This window comes from Mustela lutreola, chromosome 5, assembly GCF_030435805.1.
Source record: "Mustela lutreola isolate mMusLut2 chromosome 5, mMusLut2.pri, whole genome shotgun sequence".
Taxonomy (NCBI): domain Eukaryota; kingdom Metazoa; phylum Chordata; class Mammalia; order Carnivora; family Mustelidae; genus Mustela; species Mustela lutreola.
In genome coordinates this window covers 67,086,902-67,106,833 of record NC_081294.1, presented here as the reverse complement: position 1 = coordinate 67,106,833, position 19,932 = coordinate 67,086,902, and the positions used below count along the sequence as shown (strand labels likewise).

The 19,932-nt window shown below is 36.3% G+C and overlaps 1 protein-coding gene and 1 long non-coding RNA gene across 2 annotated transcripts in view; one reads left to right on the top strand and one right to left on the bottom strand.

The window, feature by feature from the left end:
* Positions 1-19,932, top strand: part of LOC131831995 (uncharacterized) — a 251,640-nt gene that overhangs the window by 12,484 nt on the left and 219,224 nt on the right. The window contains exon 2 of the long non-coding RNA XR_009353889.1: positions 11,797-11,885. This is a non-coding gene — a long non-coding RNA (uncharacterized LOC131831995). The remainder of the gene's footprint in view (positions 1-11,796; positions 11,886-19,932) is intronic.
* Positions 10,898-11,504, bottom strand: LOC131831993 (zinc finger protein 706-like). The gene has a single exon (XM_059174477.1). The coding sequence runs from the start codon at positions 11,438-11,440 to the stop codon at positions 11,210-11,212; it is 231 nt and encodes a 76-aa protein (XP_059030460.1). The 5' UTR covers positions 11,441-11,504; the 3' UTR covers positions 10,898-11,209.

Genomic DNA, 19,932 nt, shown 5'->3' with positions numbered 1-19,932 from the left:
GACTCCGTTCTAAGCTAAAATGACTTCTAGTTCAATCCAAATTAAACTAAGAGATATAACAAGTTCAAATAAATAGTAACACTTATAAGTAGTGGGGAGCAACAAGCCATGCCAGACATTTTTAGCTTATGTTCTTGTTTCATTTGTATTTTAAAGCTTTTTATAAATTACTTCGTAAAATTAGCTAGTATGACATCAAATTTTATCTTTGGCTTTTGTTCAGTAGACTAGAAACTCAGAGCCATCAGAGAGTTCCTAGTTGGAAACATGAGATTCCATATTGCCTCAAACTAATCTTGTTCTCTCCAGAGTTCTTCAGCAGCCTATATAAAAGAAGCATCAGGCCAGTTTAGACTGGACCTCATACTTTTGCTTTTAAAAGTTAAGGAAAGTTGCAGTTGGACTGAGGGAATTGTAACTATCCCAGGTCTGACATTTAAAGATGACCAAGATTTTCTAAGATTCTGAATATCACAAAGCTTTTATTTTCAATAAATGCATCTTGTTAAATATTTAACTAAATGCTATTTAGTTTATGGCTTTGTAAAACTTTATCTTAAGAGTTTTTTTTTTTAACTGCATCTTAATTTTTACTTAAGTACTGTTGCATTTATAGTCCTGTGAGAAAACTACTTATTTGACTCCAATTCTAGAAATTAAATAAAACTATAATACCAATTACATCATACATTAAAAATGTTCCTAACATATTTAAGTATCTTTACTTAAAATGTATATTTCTCATTAAACTCTGGGATTAACTTTAAAAAATATTTTGGACTATAGTATTATAAGTTGAATTGAACATTAAATTATGCCTCTACTACAGAAAATATAAGAGTCACTTAAGAATTAGTTTATTGGAAGGTAAATAAAATTTTTCTGTTACTGGACCCTATCAGAAATAAACCTTTCTCAGTATCAGAAATTTCAAAGTAGCTGAAAATAGTTGTTTAAATGTTGGGATTTTAAACTGCCTTTAGAAATCTCTCTCCATATATTATTTCCTCTGTTTTTTAAGGGAATACTGAAGATACTTTTCTGGTTCAGGTCAACTTTTGGAAAGATAAAGCTATCATAACATGCTGAAGGTGGTAGCTATAGGTAACAAGTTTAGATTTACTGAGAGACAGTTCTCCATTCTTCATGGATCCTTTGTGTTTCTACATATCTTGCAGAGACATGGCCTTCGTTGCAGCCTTTTTTTTTTTTTTTTTTTTTTTTTTTTTTTTTTTTTTTTTTAATGTTTGTATAGTAACCAGCCTTTGAAGATTGAGATAATGTCTCCCTGGGATCAGAGAGCTGGTATGCTCACTGGCCATTATAGAAGGTTCAGGTTCCTTAAGCTCAGGTTCCCTAAATTCCTCTCAGTAACATAGCCACTGTATGTGCGGGTTTTACCTGGTTCTCTTCATGTTGCCTTGTGGGAATGATTGGGGCTTGGGGAACTCATGCAAATGCTGATTCTCTCTGTCTGCTATTACTGTGAAAAATACTCTTGTTTCTGATCATAGGGTCTCATGTCTTCTGCCACCACTGATGAAACTATAGCAGGCTAAGCTGCTCACTTGCAAATAGGGTAAAAGTCTCAGAATCTTTGCAAATCTTGACAAGATGATATAGAATAAGGTTCAGTAAACTTTTTCTGTAGAGTTAGATAGATAATATATCTGTTACATATGCTTCTTTGATTTTTCTTGTGTATGTACATGGTCCTTTAAAAATGTAAAAACCATTCATAGTTCGCAGGCCATACCAAAATAGTCTTGGGCTCAATCTCACCAAGGGGCCATATGTTGCTGATGTAGATAGAGCCCTGATGGACCTCCACTGTTGAACATGGAATTAAGTGGCTCTTCTGCTTTCCTAGCAAGTTCCTCAGAACCTAAATTATTATGGGTTGCTTTTCACACATGTTTTTTAATGATTGATGATAAAATGGAGCTTGTACTGCTGCATATCTGCTGGGAAATAAAATACACAAAGTTAATTAGATAATAAAAAGAAAAGGCAGTGTTTTCCTAAGTGACTTTTCTGGAACATTTTCATCCTTACCCTCACTCTTGGCAGTCAGTTGATTTGTGAGCGTATAGCTCTGATTTATTTGGTACTAACAATAGAGGACATGCAACTTGTCCCTTCTACAACACAATGCTCACAGTAAAAATTTTCGTTGAGTTTTTGGGAGGGCTTATTCTAAAAATGTGTAATTTATTCCTTTGAAAGCAGTCATACATTGACCTATGATGTTCTTGTTTTGTGTGAACAGAATTTTTCTAAGCGTATGAAACATCGGGTCGGAATCAGTCATCTAGTATTGATATATTAGATAATTTTAGTCAACCTTCTAGGACAAATTAAAAAGGTATTTTAAAACAAAACAAAACAAAAAAACGTGGGCATCTCACAGTTAACATTAATGAATTAGCAGGCTAGGATCTCTGGGAAGGATGAGAACTTGAGAAATGGTTAGGTAATGGGGCTGCTTTTCCCCTAGGGGTAGAAGTGAAGTGGCTGGCCCATGGTTTTGCAGCCTAGAATAAGCACTTAAAGGCAAAGAGATGGGAATCCAGTGCCCACTAAGCAGGAACAGTGGTGAACTAGTTGTTCATCATCAGGATGAAAACCAAGCATTACAGCTTAGAAGAAAGTGAGAACCAGAAAGGAGATAAGCATTTCCAGGGACAACCACCAGCTTTAAATTATCTGTCTTTGGTCATTTGGAGACGATCCTGGATTGCCAGTATTCCCATGAACTTGGAGTAATTCGCTGTAAATCTCTTGAGAAAGATAGCAGCATTCTAGACCTCAAGTTATTTTTACCAATTTTGCATGAGGGAGCAAAACCAAAGAGATAAAAAAAAAAAAATGCATTACAAAAAAGCAGTGGAAACAGTAGAAGAGCTACATAGCTACGTAGGGACTTTTACATATTGGAGTTAACAGGCATATGCTCTGTTTATCCAATTATACTTTTCTTGAGGCTAAAAGATTGAAAATTTATAGGAAAGCCTGGGTGGCTCAGTAGGTTGGTTGAGTATCTGCTCTTGGTTTTGGCTCAGGTCATGATCTCAGGGACCAGAGATCAAGCCTTGCATCCGGCTTTGTGCTAAGCATGAGGTCTGCATGAGATTCTTTCTCTCTCCTTCTGCCCCTCTTCCCCACTCCCACTGTCTCTCTAAAATAAATAAATAAATCTTATTGAAATTTTATAAATTATAAAGAAGCAAGTGGAAATTCTAGAATTGAAAATAAAATTGAAGTTAAGACATGAATGGACAGACACACCATGTAGAGAATTTGTGAAGTGGAATGTAGGTCACAAGAAAACATGCAGAGTGAAGCTTGGAAAGCTCAGATACAGTCAAAGTGAAAATTAGTAAAATTAAAGAAAGTATCCAAAATAAAGCTAGAGAGAAAAAAGGATGAGAAATAGGTAAGAAAGTATGAGGGACTTAGAAAATCTAGTGAGGGGGCGCCTGGGTGGCTCAGTGGGTTAAAGCCTCTCCCTTCGGCTCAGGTCATGATCCCAGGGTCTTGGGATCGAGCCCCGCATCGGGCTCTCTGCTCAGCGGGGAGCCTGCTTCCCCTCTCTCTCTGTCTGCCTCTCTGTCTACTTGTGATTTCTGTCTCAAATAAATAAATAAAATCTTTAAAAAAAAAAAAAGAAAAGAAAAGAAAAGAAAATCTAGTGAGGTCTCAGATTTTTAGAGATTCCCAGAAGTCAAGGAAAGGAAGAGAGGAACAAAAACCGTATTTGAAGAGATAATGACCTAGAAATCTTCAAAGCTAATAAAGACATGATTCTCCCATTTCAGGATGGCTAGGAAGTATAGGCAAGAAGAACAAAAATAAGACTTTACATCAAAGAAAAAAAAAGTAGCTGAAAATCAAAAACAAGAACACTTTAGAGCAGCCGGGGGGGGTGGGGGGAGAACAGGATTGCACAAAAGTCCAACAACTGGTCTGAGAGCTAACTGTTTTTTTTCATTGTTCTAAAATATATATAACATACAATTTACCATTTTAACTATTTTTAAGTCTCCAATTCAGGGACATTAATGACATTCATAATGCTGTGCAACCATTACTGCTTTTCATTTGTAGAGCTTTTCATTTTCTTGAACCAAAACTCTGGACCCCTTAAAAAGTAACTCTCCATTCTCTCCCCCCCCCCAACCCTGATGACATCTGCTGTACTTTCTGTCTTTATAAATTTGCTTGTTACAAATATTCCATACAAATGGCATCATAATGTATTTGTCCTTTTATGACTGACTCATTTTACTTAGCATACTTTCAGGGTTTATCCAGTCTGTACTTCATTAATTTTCATGAATGAATAGTGTTTCATTTTATGTGTGTACCACGTTTTTTTATTCATCTATTTTCTGATATACACATAGGTTGTCTGCACCTTTGGGCATTATGAATGATGCTACTCTGGACAGTGCTATGAAAGTGTCTGTTTGGATACCTGTTTCCAGTTCTGTTAGGTGTATACCTAGGAGTGGAATTGCTGGGTCATATGGTAATTCTATGTATTTTTGAACAACCACTCAACTGTTTTCAAAGAGGTGACATCTTAATAAAAATATATAAGCCAGAAAACAATTGAATACCATCTTCAAAATGCTGGTGGGAAATAACTACCAAACTAGAATTATATATCCAATGAAAATATCCTTTCAAAATTATGTTTTCATACAAACAAAAATTAAGAAAATTCATGATCAGACATGACTTATAGGAAATACTAAAAAGAATACTCTAGATAGATGTAAAATAATTTCAGAAGGTTGAAAATGCAGGAAGGAAAGAAACAATGAAAGTGGCAGATATGGGGGAAGGGGATATAAAGGAATACTGACAGTATAAATAAAGATGATGATGATGATGATGATGATGATGATGATATGGAGTGAAATACAAAGACAATTATAATACCTGACAAGAATGGCATATAAGGGAGGAAGGTGTTGAGTTTCTAAGGACTTTGCTTTGTCTGGGAAGAGGGTGAATCTATTAAATAAGAGTAGATTTTGATAAGTCAATCATACGAGTTCTAATCATTAGGAAAATTGGTAAAAAGAAATAGTAAAAGAATATATAACCTTTCAGTTAATATAAAGGGTGAAATAAAATAAAAAATCCAAATGAAGAGTAAAAGGAGACACAAGATAAATAGAAAACACTACATAAAGTGGTGATTTTTAAAAATTAATTAATTTTTTATCTTTAAAATTTTATTTGTTTATTTGAGAGAGCATAAACCGGAAGAGGGAGAGAGAGAAGCTGAACTCCCCACCACCACCCTGCTCCCCCTTCCCATCCCCAGCTGAGCAGGCAGCACCCCCCCACACACACGCACAGGGGCATGACCTAAGGCTCTTAACCAACTGAGCCACCCAGGTGCCCCTGGTTTTTTCTTCCTTTTTTTTTTTTAAATTTTCAGCATAACAGAATTCATTGTTTATGCACCACACCCAGTGCTCCATGCAATACGTGCCCTCCATAATAACCACCACCTGGCTCCCCCAACCTCCCACCCCCTGCCCCTTCAAAACCCTCAGATTGTTTTTCAGAGTCCATAGTCTCTCATGGTTCATCTCCCCTTCCAATTTCCCTCAACTCCCTTCTCCTCTCCATCTCCCCATGTCCTCCATGTTATTTGTTATGCTCCACAAATAAGTAAAACCATATGATAATTGACTCTCTCTGCTTGACTTATCTCACTCAGTATAATCTCTTCCAGTCCCATCCATGTTGCTATAAAAGTTGGGTATTCATCCTTTCTGATGGAGGCATAATACTCCATAGTGTATATGGACCACATCTTCCTTATCCATTCGTCTGTTGAAGGGCATCTTGGTTCTTTCCACAGTTTGGCAACCGTGGCCATTGCTGCTATAAACATTGGGGTACAGATGACCCTTCTTTTCACTACATCTGTATCTTTGGGGTAAATACCCAGTAGTGCAATTGCAGGGTCATTTTAATTTCTTGAGTAATCTCCACGCTGTTCTCCAAAGTGGCTGCACCAACTTGCATTCCCACCAACAGTGCAAGAGGGTTCCCCTTTCTCCACATCCTCTCCAACACACATTGTTTCCTGTCTTGCATAAAGGGGTTTTAAGCACAATTATATCATTAATTGCATTAAATGTAGAAGAGCTAAATGCTTCATTAAAAGGCAAACTCAAGATTGTACTATTTACAAACATGATATTTAAAGTGTGAGGATGTAAAGAGAATAAAAAGATATTAAAAAAATGCAAATACTTACCAAAGGTTTGCTAAGGTAGTGGTATAAATATTAGAGAAAGCACACTTTAAGGTAAGAGGCATTACTAGAAATAAAATGTAGGCTTCACAATAATAAGCATTTTAATTCAGCTTAATGTATGTAAAATATTTATGTATAACTATACAGCATCAAAATATATGAAGCATAAATTAATGTAACTAAAGAACTAAAATTCAAAATCAGAAAATTTTGACACACACCTCTCTCAGTACCAGAACAAACATTTAAAAATTGTGTGTGTATATGTGATCAGCAAGAATGTAGAAGATGTGAACAAGATTAACCAACTTGACAATAGATCATTACACTGGCAGGAAAATTCTAGACCCAAGCTTTTATCAAACATTTAAGGATGCCATATGTCAGTCTTACACAAGATCTTTCAGAGAAGACAAAAAGAGGAAACATCAACTTGTTTTTGGAGACCAGAGTAGTCTTCATACTCACACCTTACAAGCAAATAATGAGAAAGGAAATTTAAAAACTACCTCACGCATACATAATGTATCAATGTTAATGCAAAAGATTATGCACGATGACCAAACTGGGTTTATTTCATGAATTAAACATTGAGTTAATATTAGAAAAGCAATAAGTATAAATAACCAAGTTAATAGAATAAAGGAGAATAACTAATTGTATCATAAGCTCAATAGATGCAAAAAGTGTTTGAAAAACTTCAACATCTATTTGTGAATAAAACACTTTGTAAACTAGAAGTAAATAGAACTTCTTTCATATGATACAACATTAGTAAAAAAAAAAAACCTACATTAAATACTATATTTATACTTAAAGTATTGAAAGCTTCCCTTTTGAGATAGGAAACAAAATAAGAATATCACATATTTTTATTATGTTGAATTGAATGTTATTATGTTGAATACTTTTCTTCAACATTGTCTTGGAATTCTAGTCATAAAACAAATAAATAAAATGAATGAGTGAATAAATAAGTACTTGAAAGGAAGAACTGAAACTGTCATTGTTCATAGTCAATATGCATGTGATTGTAGAAAATCTAAGAGGATCTACAGATAGAAGAAATATTAGGTGTGTTTAGCCAGTTTGCTAGGTTTACACGGAATATACAAAAATCAACTGCATTTCTATGTACTGGCAAAAAAAATTAGAAAAAATATTTTTAAGTATTATTTATAGGATGTCTCGGTCAGTTGTTTAAGCATCAGACTCTTAATTTCAGCTCAGATCATGATTTGGGGGTCAGAAGATTGAGCCCAGCATTGGGTTGTACACTCAGCAAGAAGTCTGCTGGAGGTTCTCTATCCTCCCCATCTGCTCCTCCACCTCCCTCCCTGCCCCTCTCATGCTTGTTTGCTTGCTAACTCTCTCTCAAATAAATAAAGTAAAATAAAATAAAATAAGATAAAATAAAACGCTTCTATTTAAAGCAGTATTAAAAAGAACCATGGATTAGATCTAACTAAAGATATGCAAGCCCCACGCAGAAAACTATCACATTTTATTAGAGCCATTAAAGAAATCCTGCAGAAGGGTATATTATGCCCATAAATCAGAAGACAATATTGCTATAAAAAAGTTATTTCTTCCTTGAGTTGATCTATTGGTCAGTATAATTCCAATAAGAATCCTAACAATCTTTGTTTTAGGGGAATCTTAACTGGGGAGAAGCACAAGTGATAAGCTGACTCTAAATTACATAAGGAAATTAAAAAGGTTAAGAATAGCCAAAATACACATGAATTGAAGAATAAGGTGGAAGGACTGGTTGACATTTTTGACTTAAGAGAAAGTTATTGTAATTAAGACTATGACATATTGGCATAAAAAAGACCAATGAAATAGAATAGAGATCTCAGACACCACCCCATACACACGTGTGTACTTGATTTCCAAAAAAACATGCCACTGCCGTATAGTGGAGGAAGAAGTTCTTCTCATTATATGCTACTGCACAAATGAATTTCCACATAGAAAAGAAAATAAATGACCCTTTCCTTACATTTTACACAGAAATCAACTTAGTGGGATATTACATCTAAATTTAAGAGCCATAACAATTCTTCCAGAAAATAATAAAGGAGAATATTTTTACAAATGCATGGAAAGGACTGATTTCTTAAACATAACACACACACACACACACACACACACACACACTGATTATAAAGGCAAAGTTTAGTAAGACTATATTAAAATTAAGAGCTTCTCTTCTTAAAATTAACAGCTTCTCTTCATCAAAATATTAATATTAATTTAAAAATTAATATTAAGAGAGTGAAAAGTCAAGACAAACTGGGAGAATGTATTTGCAACACATATAATAGAAAACGGGTTTTATTCAGATAGACAGAGAATCTCCCTACAAATCAATATGAAAATGCTATAACAACATAGTAGGAAAGTGGGCAAACAACTTAAAGAGGTATCCAAATGGCCAGTAAGCTACCAATATTGAATTTCATTAGTAATCATGTTAATTTTGATTAAAACCAAGATAAAATTTCTGCATACCTAACTAGATAAGCACACTTAAGAAGGCAGCTAATGGGGGCGCCTGGGTGGCTCAGAGGGTTAAAGCCTCTGCCTTCGGCTCAGGTCATGAATCCCTCTCTGCTCAGCAGGGAGCCTGCTTTCTCCTCTCTCTCTCTCTGCCTGCCTCTCTGCCTACTTGCGATTTCTGTCGAATAAATAAATAAAATCTTTAAAAAAAAAAAAAAAGAAGGCAGCTAATGTCAAGTCTTGGTGAGGATGTAGAGCAAAAGAAACTCTTCCATTGCTGGAAGGAACATAGGCTGTTATAGTCACTTTGGAAACCAGGCTGACAGTATTTCCTAACGCTGACCATAATTATTTTCAGTAATCTGTGATTCTTCTACAAGATATGTACCCAACAGAAATGTGTATGGAGAGATATGCACAAATATGTCCACAGCATCATTATTCACAGTAGCCAAAAAGGGGACATAAGTCACATGTCTATCAACAGTAGAATGAAAAAGTAACCAGTCACATAGTCATACAATAAAATATACAGCCATGAAAATGAATGAGCTACACCTACATGTGAGAACATTGATGGATATCACAAATGTAGAGAGAAGCCAAGCACAGCGGGTCCATACTAAGTGATTCCCATCATGTAAAATACAAAAACAGGCAAAATTTTATATTTTAGGTATCCACACATAAGTGGTCAGCCTATAAGAAAATGTAAGGAACTGATTACCACTGAAGTCTGAGCACTGGTTACCTTCAATTGGTACATAGGAATTAGTGATTTGAAAACAGTACAAGTGGGCATCTGGGTTGCTAATAAAATTCTATTTCTTGAGTTGGGTGGTGGTTACACATAGTGTTTTGTATACTTTTCTGTATATGTTACATTTCACCAAAATGAAAAAAAAAAAAAAAAAAAGATTTTAAAGCCATGGCTGGAAGAATAGGAGTTGGGAAGCAGTGAGCTATTCTATGACTTCAAAAATTGGTTCTGATGTTACAAAAATGTTAAATAATTATTATATTTTTCAGGATGCTTTTGGTTTCAAGCAATAGAAACCTTTCTCAAAATGGAATGAAATACTTAAGCTAGTACTATGGAACTTCTAGTAGAAACTCTAGTGATTGATCCTGGGACTCAGTATCAGTCACCTATCACCGGCCAAGACACATAATAAATTTATTTATTGAATAAAAGTCAATCTCCAACTCTAGATTCTGTTTCTCTTTCCATGTTAACATGGTTTTTCTTCTACTGGTGAAAAATTCCTCCGTGTGGTAATAAAATTGCCATAAGTCATTCCTGACATTGTCCTTAGGGCTTGCACTCACAAAAGAGGACTTCCTTTTGAAAGAATTCAGAATATGCCACCCTAAAACACATCAATCTGGCATATGGGTGATTTTGAGCTGAAGGCGGTTGAGAAAAAGGAAACTAAACAAACCTGTCAGCAACCCCCATCCCTACCCCTTCACTGTGAAGGATAGAACAATTCTTAATCACTGGAGATAATTCTAGACTGTTACTTGCTCAGAGATGGCACCAGAAGAATCTATATAACAAACCTTGCTAGCTAGACTTTACCTTCTTCGTTTCCCTCATGTATTTTCCTTCCCAAAATTTGCTACCTTTGAAAGCATGAACATTTTTCCTTTGTCTTGTCACTTCTCTATCACACATTTATTTTTCTTTTGTTAAGATGCAATATAAGCCCAGTTTCTAACCACTCCTTTGAGTTAGTCATCACTGAGTTCTCCCATAATGTGTGCAATGCACACATTAATAAACTTCTGGAGTGTTTTTTCCTTATTAATCTGTCTCTTGTCAGTCTACTTTGTAGGACTCCAGCCATTGAACCTAAGACCATACACTTCCTATTGACTGACAGAAACTTCTCAGAGAGGTCTCCACTCTGCTTTGGATTACTCTGAACTGGGTCATGTGCACACTGTTAGGACTGGCTCTGGGCCGGTAGGGGTAGGTTCAGCCTTCCAGAACCTAGAGGGATGGACGCTGGCAAACTGACTGAACGACTGCATCATGAAATCCTTTTCATAATAAACATTTTGGTCTAAAGCAGTGCTTTTCAACTCAGGCTGCCTGCTTGATTTTTAAAATCAAAGTACTACTTTATTAAATGAGTTATTTTACACAATATGAACATCAATATAATTACAATTGTAAAAAATTTTTTTATAACAAGGATGGACTGATTTTCAGATTTCCAAATCAGAGTCAACTGTACATTTACACAGAATTGTCTTTGCATGAAGCCCAAAAGGGAACAGCATAAAAATGAGTGTTTCTGTAGTCCCTTTATTTTTGCTGATAAACAGTTAGAAAAGCAGCTGCAGGTTTGTTACCTAAGGTCTGAGACAGTAGAAGAGTCAAAGGTGTCATGAATTCACCTGTAAACAACTTTATGCCTGAACATCAGCCAATTCTGGAGGAAGTGGAGTCTTAGGATGCTTGCTTTCAAAGTGCTGCTTGAAGGTCTTAGGGTCTGGCATTTGTGTCCTACAAACAGTGCAGGTATATATTAAGGCAGCTTTGGCAGCAGCCTTTTGGTCATGTCCTTGTTTCTTCCTTTGTCCAGCTTGCTTTTTGGCATTTTTCTGCTGAGACTGAATCTTCTGCTGTCCACGAGCCATATCCGCCACTCCTCACCGACCCCAGCCTGAGACGCGCCTCCCGGAGGCTCTGGCTGCCCCAAACCCGGCCTCACCTGGTGAGGTTTTAAAAAATATCGATGCAGATACTCCAGACCAATTAAATCAGAAGTTTTTGGATGTGTGTGGTGGAGGGGAAGGCATTGATAATACTTTTCTAAGTTTTCCAGATGATTTTGATGTGGTATTTCATGTTGTGAACCTTGGGATTATTGTGTAAATCAGTGAGCTAATATTCAAGACATAAAAATAGAAAAAAATATTTGTAGATATTAATCTATTGTCTCAGGTGAGTGCTACAGTTACTTAATGTAAAAATTACTTTTTTTAATTCATAGGTCGTGATAACCTGTGATTCCAATTAAAGATTTTAAAAAAGAGAAGAGTTCAGCCCTTCAAGTATTGGTTTGCCCTTCTTAAGCCAGAGGTAAATATAACACCTTTATAAACTCTTGATTAACAAGATAATCGAAGTTAGGTTAACTCTATTTGCACATAAAAAAGGAAAGTGGTTCACATTCTGCTTTAAACCAACAAGAAGTGGATTCATTAGCATCTCCTAGAACCTACTGGTACACACTAGTTCATCAGCAATATAGATGATTGATTGTTCTCTGAAAGGAATTATTTGAAAAATGCATAAAGTTTCCATAATATCCTGTTTTCTCATGGGTTATAATTGCATTTGAAATGCTGTTTTTTTCAAAAGCAGAAGCTACTCCTCTGGAAATATAAAGGATCAGACTGTAATAATTCATCCAAGGCTATTATAAGATAATCTTACAAACTCAATATGAAAAAGGGCTGCCACCATTTCGGAGTTCTAATACCATATTGATAGATTCTAATATTGTATAACAGATGCTACTATTGTGCTAGTCCAACATGTCCATGCTTACCCTTTGTGAGTGGTAGTAACTGTTCTCTCTTAATGTTAGACTCACTATGCTTTTGTATGCAGCAGCATGACACAGTGAAAAGTAACTTTTAGGATCAGATACATCTGGAATTAAATTCTGTCTGCTTTTCATCAACAGTGAGGCCTTGGGAAGGTTAACTTCTTCTTCTTCTTTTTTTTTTTTTAAAGATTTTATTTATTTATTTGACAGAGATGACAAGTAGGCAGAGAGAGAGTCGGAAGCAGGCTCCCTGCTGAGCAGAGAGCCCGATGTGGGGCTTGATCCCAGGACCTGAGCCGAAGGCAGAGGCTTTAACCCACTGAACCACCCAGGCACCCCGGGAAGGTTAACTTCTTAATGTCTTATTTCTCTCTACTGTAGGATAAGAATGGGACCCATCATGAGCCTTAGGAATGACAATCACCATCATTCTACCATTTTGCTTCAGAATTTTTAAAAACTTATACAAGTATGAAAATGAGTAAATGTATTCTTCTTGTACAAAAAAATTAACCATTACAGAGAAGGAATTTAGACTTTTAAGTCTAATATCAGTCTGGCACATTTTGAGAGACTAAATAAACAAACAAACAAGGGCCAGACTATATATATAAATAGAACTCTGATACACAACCTCTGCAACAAGCAGGCTCATAAGCCAAACCACAAGATCTGCAGCAACTGGTCCAGAAATCTCAGAAGCTTGATCAATCATGGTCAGCTTCCAACACAGGAGCAACCCAAATATGCTCTCCAGACCAGTCACATATGACCCCTGACTTGTAGTTAGTCTGTCTCTAGCTTCCCATGCCAATGATTTGCAATCACAACATATCTGAAGCTTGTTTTCTTTTTTCTTCATTGTAACACTTCTTTCCACCACTCTTCACCACTGCCTGTCTTTGCATCTCTGCCAAACACCAGTGATGATAGCTAACTCCCTTGCGGCCGCAAGCTCTCACTAAATATCCTTTGATTGTTCTCCTTTGGTGGTCTTTCTTTACTTCCACAATATCCTTCCAGGTCTTTTACTGTTATTTACAGATGGACATATCTATTTAATCCATAGAAAATGTATTCCACCTTATGGGCTTTTAAAAACAAAAATATTGTCATTTGGTTCTGTAACTTGACTTAAAAAAATATCCCAGAAATCTATCCCTATTAGTTCATCCATATTGTTTTCAGTGGAGGGTGGTAGTGATATTTATCCTACCTTCTTGTAACACGGTTAGGTCTCTGGTGCTAACTACTCTAGAGTTTTATAGGTGGTTTGCTTTCCCGTGCCCATCACAGGGGACTGTCTTTTCCATCTAGGCACTGACATCCCACTTCCCCTCCTCCTCCCCAGGTTATTCCTCCTTTAACCCTCATCGTGGAGCTGCAACTGATTCTCCATGACCTGGGCTGGTCATAGAGAATGAGCAGCCACTACTGGAAAGACCCCTGGAGGGTCTGCTAGTAACAGCCATCCTGGGGCCATTTCTTCAGCCCTGCAAGGTTAGAACATACCTAAGGGTGAGGAGACATTGGTGTCTGGTGGATCTAGGTCCTGTGTTTGTCTGCTCAACTTCCTCATTACCCATGTGTGACAAATGCAAGTCTTAGTCATGCTAGATTCTTTTACCCTGAGTCAGTTTTCCAATTGTATGTAAGGAATTTCTTCCAATGGTTAACCTTAGAAACCAGTTTGAGGAGGAAGTAAAATTAAATGCTTCATGTATCCTTGCTTTCACCAAATAATTTGGATAAACTTTATAGTTACCCAAATAATATCCTCTCCAGTGAATACCAAAACATTCAGAATTAAGACACTGATGGTAGGGTCTTGGAAGAATTGCTTCTATGATTTGACAGTTCACATGGGATAGTAGAGACTTTAGATCCAATATAAACAACTTAATGCATTTTACGAGTGTATATACCATGGGACAATATAGCTTTGTATTTGAATCATGACTCCTTGGGTTCAATGAACTTGAGCAAGTTTCCTAGTTTCTCTGAGTCTGTTTTCACATGTCCACGATGAAGATGAGATTTACTTGCTTCTTATGGTTCCTTGGAGGAAAAACTTTCATTAACTGGGGACTTGTGAATGAAGCTGAAAAAAGACAGAATAGCAAGAGAAAAGTCAACTTTTATTCACCTATGCAGTGGGAGCAGAGATGTGACTCCAAACAACTAAAGACAGGAGTTTAAATATCTAACTTATTAAGGGGAAAGAAGGAGGGAGAAGAGACTCTAATGGAAAGAACAGATGGGTTTCTAGAGGAGCAAATGGGAGATAACAGAGTCTGTGCTAATATTTGTTTATGCAGGTGCAAGTGGTTTTCTCAGCCCTCTTTCCAGCCAGTAAAATTCCCCTGCAAAGGGATTTATGGAAGCCTCACTCCCAGAAGTTTCTGCCTTAAGCTAGATAAGAGAATCTCCAAAAAGTCTTCTTCCTGTATCTGTTATATCTCAAATGTCTTTGGTTTAAGATAATTTTTATACCAGCTTGTGATCCCCACAGGGTGCTCTGAGAATGATCAGGGTAAATTTGGTGAAGCTCTTAGCACAGCATTCCAAGTAAAACTTGCAACTTATTATTGATATTTGAAAATTAGACTTTAGGCCTTGCCTCTGGTAGCATGTGGGAAATTATGGTGATTTTTTTTTAGTACAAATGTTGACCCTTTGCATAGATCTCAGCTGGCTTGCATAATTCCTGGATCAGCATTTCTTGTATTCAGTTGCTGATACACCACTTTTTGCTCATAATCAACCCAACTTTCCCAAATCAATTTCTTACTGATTGTTAAACTTGCCATAGAATTCACTGCAATTGTCCTAAATAATTTGGGTGGCTTTAGAAAACAAACATCTTTTAAGATTCTTTTTTTCCCTAATTTCTTCCTGACTTCCCATGGATGTTCTCTGGTGTCCCTCAAGGTGCTTTTATATTTTGTTTTGTTTTTGTTTTTGTTTGTCTGTAGGGTTTTTTGTTTGTTTGCTTTGTTTTGTTTTCATATTCTCTTCATCTCATTTGGCTTCTTGTTCCTCAGATGAGAAAAAGAAAAATGGTGTATTTGTTTTTGTAATCCTCTTACGTCATCAGTTGTTTATAAATGATTAGCATTTATAGGGCCACTCACTATGGGTTAGTGGAGAAGGTGCATCTTACCAATAGATATCTTTTTTTGCCATTCGATAATGTCATGGACATCTACAGAAGTTTCATGAAGTTGGTGTGAACAAAATCTTAATATAGTTAAGGTAGGTCAGAAGATATGCATATGGGGGTATACTGCTTGCAGGAAGATAAGTAACTTCTCTCAGACATATAATTAGCCAGTGTTACCTTCTGCTGCCTAAATTCCCTGGATAAATATTTGGTTTACTTTTCTTGGGAAAGCATTACTCAATAAAAATACCTTAGCTGTTCCGTATACAAATGCAGTGAAATATAAGCATGCATATTAACTCACTATGTTGCATCAGTAATTGCTATTTTATTGGTCAATAAATGTTTTATTTATTATGATATTAAACAGTTGGTATAGAGATATAAATAGAATTATTTACTAATTTCTAAAAATATAAGCTGTATCTTACTTATGAAAATGCATTTATAAAACACTTGAGTTGGTCATTGACATGGAACATTATTCCTTTTTGTATTCAGCATTGCCACAAGAAAAAATTTAATGCCATCCCTGAAAACTGATAAGTTTATATTTGTTGGGCCACCAGGAGAAGTAAATTCTAGAGCTAAGAACTCCTCACTGATTCTACAGTCAACTGGAGTAAAATAAGATCAATATCCATTTAGTTGAGCACATAGCCTGGCAAAATGCACAAGAAAGAACTAGTTTGGTAGCTATAGGAAATATGATTATTAACAAATTTTTCAATATATTCAATTAAAAAAAGCAGTATGTTGTTTTAAAACCAGTTATTTTCATTTAGTTAAGTCTTTTCATATTTGAGAATTAGAATGGGAACTATGAAATGTCAGAATGGACATCAGCTTTTGTCTTGGGCTTTGTGGATGGGGAATGTGTGCCTGGCATTTGTTATAAGACATGGGGTTGTAGAAGACCTCTTTCTTGGGTTTTTCCTCTATCCCCCAAGAAAGAAATTGAACCCTAAAATGTCACTTAAAATATTGCCAGCCCAAATCAGAACATCATTTACAATAGAAGGATAATGGCTCAGGTCTACAACCATAGTTTCTTGGGTAATTCAGGATAGGAACCACTCATTTTTCTAAATTGCCAAGATAATGGAGGGGTTATGGAGTCAATTAGCCTGAATTACTCCAGTGGTTGACTGTGTAATTCAACTAACTTGATAACTCTATCTCCATACTTTGTCATTTTGAGGCTTATTTTTTAAAAGTGGCATTTGTTCAGTTTTCAGATATGTTATTTAAAACTGAGGTGCCTCTTATTGAAAACTACCACTAGTTAGTGACTGAGGCAAAAATATATATTTTCTTCTGCCTGATGGGATCTTAAAGATCTTGATGGTTATTTTTAATTATATTATTGTCTGTGTATCCCATAGCATCTTATTTTCTCCAGCTAATAGATGAAAAGTCTGAAAATTAGTCTTCTTACCTGAACAACTGGCCATCTTAGAACTCACAGGTACAAAACTGAATGTTTACAAGACAGACAGATCAGGAAGAGGTCTCACTTCTATTATTTTATTTTAGAGAGAGAGAGTGCCCACAAGTGCACTAGCAGGGGGGGAGGGACAGAGGAAGAGGGAGAAGCAGACTCCCCACTGAGCAGGGAGCCCAATGTGGGACTCGATCCCAGAACCCTGGGATCATGACCTGAGCCAAAGGCAGACACTTAAATGATTGAACCACCCAGGCACCCCAGAGCCTGACTTCTAAAAGACTGAGGATCCATCATTTTAGTATAGAGGGTTCCATATAAAAGCTGCTCAACATGGATTCTAGAAAAAGCAGCTATTTGGCTTTGGAAGACAGACCAGAAGTAACACTTGGATAGCCTGTCTCTATATGATTGTCATCCCTGCTGACCTGCCATTCTAGGGTAGTGGTGAGGCCAAGCCCCAGTAAAGGAGCTGGGCACTGCTAAGCAGGATTTTTTACTTCTAATGGGGTACCAGAGCAGAATGAGAACCAAAACTAAGGCAGAAGTTCAGCCAAACAAAGTAGTGCCAGGGACACAGGGTTGAATTCTGTCATCAGAGACATCAAGTAGCCACACAGAATTCCTGACTCTCCAGCTTTCTCAAATCTGCTTTTCTATCTCCCCTATTTCAATAACTGGTACTGCTACCTATTGCCACTTAGGCCTCCATATCAGATCTATTACTTCTTTATTTTTCAACTCAAAGGTTCCATTCTTTTCTTTCATGGTAAAGCTTGATTACATATTAAAACAATAGCCAAAAATCAACATAAAAACTAGTTTCATTTCACTAAGGGCAAAAAGAACTTAGTTATACAAACATGGGACCCACTTCCACCCTTTTCAGGAGATGGGAAATATTTGTTTCATGTCCTGAGGGTGCAAAAATGGAGAAGTGGAAAGGTACTCTTTCCCATGAATTGACTAGCATGTCCTCCTCATCCTTCTTCCCATACTACTACTACTACTAAACTACTACTACTACTACTACTACTACTACTACTACTAATTTTCTCTTCCCCCACCTCCTCCTCCTCTATCTTCTTCTTCTTCTTCAAGATTTTAAGTTATCTCTATTCCCAATATGGGGCTTAAACTTACAACCCCGAGTTCAAGTCACTTGTTCTACCAACTGAGCTAGCCAGGCAATGCTAGCATGTCCCTTTTAATACTAAATTTTAGAGGGAAAATATTCTATATTAAAATAGTCTGATTGTACTGTAGTCACTTTTTATCATATGTGAAAAATTGGCCACTGATAAGATAAATAAATCTTCACCTTACTCTGGTTGAGCTGAGATGAAAGAGTGTTAAGAATCTGACACCAGGGGCACCTGAGTGGCTCAGTGGGTTGAACCCTCTGCCTTTAGCTCAGGTCATGATCCCAGGGTCCTGGGATGGAGCCCCACATCAGGTTCTCTGCTCAGCGGGGAGCCTGCCTCCTTTCCTCTCTCTGCCTGCCTCTCTGCCTACTTGTGATCTCTGTCTGTCAAATAAATAAATAAAATCTTAAAAAAAAAAAAAAAAAGAATCTGACACCAGAAACAACACAACAACAACAACAACAACCCCACAATAATTTGATACCATCACCATATGTGCTCCAAATGATACCAGGTTCCTGATTTTCAATAACCACATAAGTATAGACTTTCTTTTGCCTGTACCAACAAATTCCACTCTTCATTTAGTGCCAAAGCTTATCATATTGTGGTGAACATAGAGAAACTTTATTTAAGGTTGGTGAATATCATTTCATGATCAGAAAGAGTTAATGTGACTGAACATTCTAGATGTCTCTTTAACAGCAGGCATTATGAAGAATAGCGCTTATTAATATATTCCATTTTGGCATAGATTTTGATGAGACTCAGGAACTGTCCCCCTGAACACTTTTATTACTATTTAGTATGTGTCAGTTCTTGGGGTGGGTACCATGAAGAGTAAGACATAATCCCAGTACCTAGAAAATGCAGAGTCTATTTGAGTAGAGACTCTTGAATTTTTTTAACCTTTGATTTGTTTCTGTGAAAGTGTTTTTGAGAGGACACCACCAAAGAAGCAATAGAAACAGCCATCAGAGGTTAAAAATGTTTATCGTTGAATGACTGAGTGATTGCAGGTACTTTTATATTTCTGAATTTTTGTTTATTTGTTTTGCAAGAGTATATTTAGTATTTTATAATCAGAAAAATAAACACCAGCTTTTAAAGTGATGAACAAGATCTTATAGTACTTTTTCACAATAGTGTGCTCAAAAGAATATTTGTTAAGTGAATAAGTACATTTTTCAAATTCTCAAACTTTTCTCATTTAAAAACATTAAGGACATTTATTTTGGGTCAAAAGAACTCCCCAGATTTCTGCCAGAGGAGTTATTCTGCTAACTTTATCTTCAACTTTTGAAAACCACTGACCAGAAAATAAAGAGCTTGAAAAATTCTTTGGATGTTATATTGTACCCAAAAGATAAAAAAGGTGAATTTATTTTATCTCCTCTCATTTTTAGAACACTCTATAAACAAACACCATTGATGTGTTGGACATATACATAGTTTGAGAGTCATGATAACTTGAACTGAATACAAAACTGGCCAACTTCTTCCAACCCGTCTTGATGAAATAGATTAGAGAAGGGAATGTAAAAAATGTCTTACTAAATAGATTTATGCCACTGTGACGAAAACCAACTTTAAGTTACTTGAATGATTTGACCTGGATCCAAGGGTAAACTATTTCAACACACAGTCTAAAAGTTTAGGTTAGTTGGCTGGACTGTGAGAGCTAATGAGTCCAGTGTTCCAACTTTAGAGAGTGCACTCACTTTCTTTATTTCTTTAGCAAGGGACTGCCCAACAAGCTGGTCAAACTTCCTACTTCCTACACAGATGTGCCATAGTCTTAAGGAAAACCAGAATAATGGGAA

Bases quoted from the DNA above. Each gene is read 5' to 3' on its own strand.
- LOC131831993 (XM_059174477.1), bottom strand. From the start codon at position 11,440: ATGGCTCGTGGACAGCAGAAGATTCAGTCTCAGCAGAAAAATGCCAAA.